The sequence below is a fragment of the Schistocerca cancellata genome, chromosome 7 (assembly GCF_023864275.1).
Source record: "Schistocerca cancellata isolate TAMUIC-IGC-003103 chromosome 7, iqSchCanc2.1, whole genome shotgun sequence".
Taxonomy (NCBI): Eukaryota; Metazoa; Arthropoda; class Insecta; order Orthoptera; family Acrididae; genus Schistocerca; species Schistocerca cancellata.
Window position 1 is genome coordinate 87469573 of NC_064632.1, and position 6969 is coordinate 87476541.

A 6969-nucleotide genomic window follows, 5' to 3' on the forward strand; every position below is an offset into this window, starting at 1 on the left:
TTGTGCGTCGGCCAGCGGAGCGGTGCGGCAGGGGAAGGCTAGCGTCCCGGACTCGAACAACGGACTCCCGCTTGCCAGTCTTCGGCTGTCAGATCTTCATCCCAGCTCACAGGTGACTGCTGATGTGAGGCCGTCTCCTTCCCGTCCTCACGAGTCACCCGGGTACGTAAAAATCAGACTTCAAATACCTTTTAACTTCTGTCTTCTGGCGCCGATGCTGCTGCTTGCTATTCCATTACAGCGGCGGACTTGGTGCGTCTGTGCATGATGTAGTCTCTTCTTGCATGACGGTCTTCGGCACCGAAACTGACTGAAAACTACTGCTACTCTTCTCTTCTTCCTTCGTCTCTCCGTTGGGCCGACTGCGTCTCGCATATTTATTCACTTCAGTTTACTGGAGGTGAACGACTTCATGGTCATTGCCTCTTCTGTCACGTTGAAAAGCTCCTCGAAGAATCTTCTTAACGTCGGTCATTGGCTCTTGGAATGTAGGCGAGGGCCTTTGCTCACATGTGACAACTGAGAAACCCGTGAGCTGGTCGGGCGATGCCCTGACGGCTGAATCGACAGCGTCCGCTTATGTGGAACTTGCTGACTTCATGGTCATTGTCTCTTCTGCTCTGCTGTTCTGCCCGCTGTTTGCTAGTGTGTAATTCTTCTAGACCAAACTAAGTTTTTCATTTATATTCTAATTTGTACTTTACTTTGATTTCACTAATTTATTTACTTAAGTACCACTCAACAAGTGTGCTAAGCACTGTGCCACCTCGCTTGGTCTCACGAAGTGGGTCTGAGGCAGTTTCAGATATCTTTTTACAGTCTGACGATAATTTATGGATTTGTACTTTTAGCATGACGATGTCCACTATGGACAAACGGTAGTTACTGTTATTCTGAAGAAGGTTGGGTTATCCCGACTGAAACCTAGGTAAATTCTAGATAAACGGTGCAACTGAGGGAGAAGATTATTAAAATTAAAATTAATGTAATTAATGTTCTTAAATAAAAGTGTCATATCTGCTGCTTTCATTGCACGTTTCTTTCAGTTCCTCATGTGCTATACTGCAGCAATTCTTTCAACGTATTGATGTTGTATTTGGGACTGTCTGTAACTGGAAGCTACTGTAACAGGAGTAGGAGCAATGTTGGGTTGTGGGCTGGGACGGGTTTTGGAGTCTTGATCTAAAGAGGGGATACAGTTAGCAGGAGTACACGTGATACAATGTGTAAACTTCAGAAAGAGAGAGACAGTTACAATTTTCTTTGTCTAACAAGGAGACCGGGCCCTGTCGTCCCCACCGGTCTTTTCCAGATTTATGATATATACAAGGCTTGGCCAAAAGCGAATGCAATGGATGCACTACATGGCCAAGCTATTACAAAAATATAGAACTTTGGCGCGGGTCGGGCGAGGCATTAGCTGTTTATATCAACCTCGTTTCCTGCCAGCAATTACCACAGTGGGAAGATTACAGAACATTAATTCCAGGGTTGTGGATTCGAGTCCATACACAAAAGAAATTTTATTTCTTTTATTTGAATTTGTACCTTACTTGCACTGTAAATAACCCGAAATACTACTGAATGTATTTTATTTACTAAAATTTTCACAAAAGACATCAAAAGAAGAGGCAAATGAAAATTTGGGTTTGCAGTTAAATTTGCAACGTATCATTCCCCTCAAATGCACTCTGCTAGTGCAACTCTGCGATGTACGGTTTTATTGCCTGGTCAAGATTTTCATCAACAAGCTTCAGAACTGCTCTAATCTCATGGACAGAGAAAAAGAAATCGCATGCTTAGATGATTGCATCAAATTACATTCCACTGTACATGGACAGCTATCCTCGTCAGTACTGGGCTAAATAATGTGTCACGCATGATTTGCTGCCAAATTGCGCGATGAGAAAGAACGTTATTTGAATGTAAACAATTTTGTTTCTCTATAGAAACCTTCAAACAACTATATAACAATAAAAACGCAGCGTTCGTAAAGTTTGCAAGATACCCAAAAATTACTGCTTCCTGTTGTCACGATAGGTACCACCTCCTCATGTATAAGTCATCATCTCTGAACTAATAAAAGCACATAATGCTATATACGAATTTGTCGTGTGTGCCTTACAATCCCTTCAAGGGAATATACGAGGTTGAGTCAAATGAAAACCTTAAATATTTTTAAATATTATTTATTGTGCTGAAGTGGTACAAATCTGTATCACTTTTCAATATAATCTCCCCCACGCTCAATTCAAGTCCTCCAGCGCTTACAAAGTGCATAAATTCCTTTAGAAAAAAATTCTTAACCACTCATGCACCGCGTGGCGTACCTCTTCATCAGAACGGAACTTATTTCCTCCCATTGCGTCTTTCAGTGGTCCAAACATATGGAAATCACTTGGGGCAAAGTCTGGTGAGTATGGTGGGTGAGTAGAACATTCAATATGCAAGTCTGTGATTGTTGCAACTGTTGTACGGGCATTGTGGGGCCTTGCATTATCATGTTGCAAAAGGACACCTGCTGACAGAAATCCACGTCGCTTTGATTTGATTGCAGGCCGCAGATGACTTTTTAGGAGATCTGTGTATGATGCACTGGTGACAGTGGTCCCTCTAGGCACGTAATGCTCCAAAATGACGCCTTTTTCGTCCCAAAAGAGAGTGAGCATAACCTTCTCTGCTGATGGTTCTCTTCGAAACTTCCTTGGTTTTGGTGATGAGAAAAGGCGCCATTCCTTGCTCGCTCTCATCGTTTTCGGTTGGTGGAAGTGAACCCAGGTTTCGTCCCCAGTAACGATTCGTGCAAGGAAGCCATCATCTTCTCGTTCAAAGTGCCGAAGAAGTTCTTCACAAGAATCAACACGTCGTTCTCGCATTTCAGGAGTCAGCTGCCGTGGCACCCATCTTGCAGACACTTTGTGAAATTGGAGCACATCACGCACAATGTGGTGTGCTGACCCATGACTAATCTGTAACCATGCTGCAGTGTCATTCAGTGTCAGTCGGCGGTTTTCCTTCAGTTTGGCTTCAATTGCTGCAATGTTCTGTGAAGCCGCAACTCGTTGTGCCTTACCTGGGCGAGGAGCATCTTCCACTGAAGTCACGCCATTTGCGAACTTCCTACTCCATTCGTAGACTTGCTGCTGTGACAAACACGCATCACCGTACTGAACCTTCATTCGTCGATGAATTACAATAGGTTTCACACCTTCACTAAGCAAAAACCGAGTAACAGAACTCTGTTCTTTCCTGGTGCAAGTCGCAAGTGGGGCGGCCATCTTTATACTGATACTGCGACGGTATGTATGCATCTGCACTATGCTGTCACCTGCAAGCCATTCTGCCCGCTGTTTAAGCACGCTTAGCAACTTACAGGATAAGGGCGCGAAATTTCGATTTGTTATTACAAATTTAAGGTTTTCATTTGACTCACCCTCGTATTTGGAATCCGGAATTTACTTTGTGTGGTGTACGTACTGTAAGTACACACACCATCAGATTATTTGACTTGTCGCTCTAACGATGTAGGCGAGTGTCAGCAATATGTCTCGTGGTCTTATCGTGGCGTGTTTATCTTCTGCCGTTAGGTCAGACGATAGAAATGCCACTTGCACGCTTAGAGTAGCAGATTGACAGTGACCAACTTTAAACAGGACTTGATTAATTTTCACACACATTTATTAAAATAATAACAAGCATAAAAATTACTTAACTTGGTTCTGAATGCTATTTACAATTGACAATCTGAAGTTCCTATGGTATTGGTACGTTAATCTTGTTCTGACATATCTCTCTAATACTTGACAAAAGTGTCTATACATTTATCTTCATGGCTATGTACAGGAATATGGTAATCTTATTAGGTGCAGACTGAAACTTAACTATAGACTGGTACAGACAAATGTAGAACTCGTACAGACTGGTACAGACTAATGCAGACTGACTAATCGGAGGTCTGTACACTCGTTATAATACATTGCGCGTTCATGTATCACTGCGCGGATGTGATCCGCGAGGAGAAAAGGTTCTACGTTAGCAGCAATCTCATTGGCTGCGTTACATATTAATACGCGGATTGGCGGGAGCAGAATTTGGTCCGTCTCTATGGCAGTGCCCTCTCGTAGTGTGGAGGCGGACGAGCGCTGCGCCTGCGCTGTTGTGCTTAGCGGGGCGCGCTCTAGTGGGAAAGTAGTGTACACGCTTACTACGCGGAACTATGTACACAACACTTTGCCTTTCCTTCGCATGGATTTTATGAAAATCTTAACAAACACAATATATTGAGCATTATTTTCTATTTATTTACAGCGTAAGTAACGCGTAAATTGAAAAAAAATAATAAATAAAACTCCATTCAAGAACTCAGACCAACGGTGCTCTGGTTACCTTTCTTTAATCTTTTCGCTGTGCCGACTGCTGGGTATGAACGAAGTAAACATAGACACCTGCACCAAAGACGCGATTTTTTTCTGAATGTGTGGTCATCTCGAGCTCCCACGTCTATCGCTTTCGTATCTGGCCAAACCCCGCATACACCGTAAATCTGGACGAAGTCAGTGATGACAAGTAGACGCAGTCCCCTAGTAAGTAAAGATGGGGGATCCACTCTTGAACTAATTCATAGAGTTGAATCTTTCAAAGGAGTGAACAATCAGTGATTCAGAAAAAAAGAACGGTAGCTCCAAATGTTTCCCACGGCAGAGAGAGAGAGAGAGAGAGAGAGAGAGAGAGAGAGAGACGAAGCATATCAGCAGCGCCTCTGCTGGTCACAGCACAGTGCACGCCACACAACACAGCCAGCGCCGGCCTCTGCCCTGCTTCTACCTTGGCTGCCTGCATTGTGCAATGCCCCATTGGATTTTGTGTTTCACATATGCCGTGGCGTCTCTGTGCGTCGTCTGCCGAGTGCAGTGTCTGGCGCAGCTTAACTTCACATCGCACTCTGTCGGCGATCGTTTCAGTCGCACGTCCTGCCCTCTGGGCAGTTGATGCGAGCAACAGGACAGAGAGCCACCTAGCGGATAACATAGGAACTACTTGCAACAACCTGCTCGCAAGGGAATGGACGATTTGTCTCGGAGCGGGTGAGTTCACCGCTCCCCCCACCCTCGGAACTCGCCCGCTCAACGCTCACCCCACCATTCTCGACTCTAGCCAGAGCGTTGAGCAAAGCAACTAAGGTGTCACTCTGATCTCTGCGGTCTCAGCTCACGCAGTAATACAGCTCGCAGCTCGATCTGCTCGACTCAGTGCTTCTGCATCGGAGTTCGTCTCTACTGGATATTGTTCTTCGTAGTAATACCGCTATGTATATTACATTATTATGTTATGTATACATCATTTGTTTTTATTTTATTTTTATTTGTTTAAACTGATCAGATTAGGTTCCTGATGACTCCTCTTACTGTAGGATTTTTATTATGGACACTCGAATTTACACTTTAATTACGAGCGAACCGATAAACGTATCGCAAAATGTGATACACCAATATTTTCCTTGTTTTATTCTGCGTAAGGCTATATGCAGCACTTTCGTTTTACAGTCAAATTTATATATTTTTTTCTTATTCTGGTACGGATTTTGCGATTTTAGGCGTCTTCGGAAGGAAACGTTCACTTTAAAAATATATGGCTTGCGATGTATTTGTATGAGGTTAATGAAATTTTAATACATTATAGCCAAATATATTGTTAATGTAAATTTCAAGTTACAACATTTTCCGATCACCCAAAAAACCGCGATAGTGCAAAATAAATCAATAATCAAAAACTTTGTCATATCGTGGAAATTTCAATAAACAATACAAAATTCTTTCTCATTATCTGTGTTACTTCAAAATAGGATCAAATAAGATCAAAATACAGGTATAGTACTGGAATAAACCAAGTTTAAAGGGCAATGTGCCTTCCATTTATTTTCTATTGCAAATGAGTGGTGAGTCATGAAAAAGAGCTAATTCATTTCAGGGAGTGAACAGTTCTGATCCGATCTCTGAAAAGAACAGTTTTGCCCATCTCTACTAGTAAGACGTGAATAGTGTGTAGAGAGTGGAGGACTGATGTTCACGTCTCCAGAACGGCGAGCGCTGTTGATGTGGAGAGCTCCACCAATGGTAAGGCGCGGAGTAGCGACGGCGGGTAGGCCTACCTACCTTGTACTGCATGACGTCGACGGCCTGCGTGAAGCCGCCGTTGGCCTGCGACTCGAGGCCGTAGCGCTGCGCCAGCTGGCGCTGCAGCCGCTGCTGCAGGTCGGCCGCCACGTGCCGCCGAGCCAGCAGCGCCGCCACAGACAGCGACAGCTCCGACAGCAGCAGCGCGAACAGCAGCGCGAAGTACTGCGGCATCAAAGCACGGACCTCTAACACTGTGCGCTCCACTCTAATGGTAACACTGCCCTGGTAACGAGGGAAAATCCGCCACAGCACTCCCCTCCGATGTAGGGGTAAAACGGCTCAGTGGATAGCCCGTCAAAAACTGAACTCAAATCATTAAGAACGAGGTTGTATTGAACTGTGAAAAAAGGTGCAAACTAGAAACAGTGATTGGTCCAAGCTCAAGATTCACTACTGGCCATTAAAATTCCTACACCAAGAAGAAATACAGATGATAAACGGGTATTCATTGGACAAATATATTATACTAGAACTGACATGTGGTTACATTTTCACGCAGTTTGGGTGCATAGATCCTGAGGAATCAGTACCCAGAATAACCACCTCTGGCCGTAATAACGGCCTTGATACGCCTGGGCATTGAGTCAAACAGAGCTTGGATGGCGTGTACAGGTACAGCTGCCCATGCAGCTTCAACACGATACCACAGTTCATCAAGAGTAGTGACTGGCGTATTGTGACGAGCCAGTTGCTCGACCACCATTGACCAGACGTTTTCAGTTGGTGAGAGATCTGGAGAATGTGCTGGCCAGGGCAGCAGTCGAACATTTTCTGTACCCAGAAAGGCCCGTAC

General features: G+C 44.3%; 1 protein-coding gene across 1 annotated transcript in view; it reads right to left on the reverse strand.

Annotated features, from left to right (window-relative positions):
- Positions 1-6258, reverse strand: part of LOC126092396 (tetraspanin-17-like) — a 153562-nt gene extending 147304 nt beyond the window's left edge. Inside the window, exon 1 of the mRNA XM_049907970.1 lies at positions 6153-6258. Within this exon, the coding sequence (XP_049763927.1) occupies positions 6153-6164 (12 nt within the window). The 5' untranslated portion in view covers positions 6165-6258. The remainder of the gene's footprint in view (positions 1-6152) is intronic.
- Positions 6259-6969: the final 711 nt, after the last annotated feature.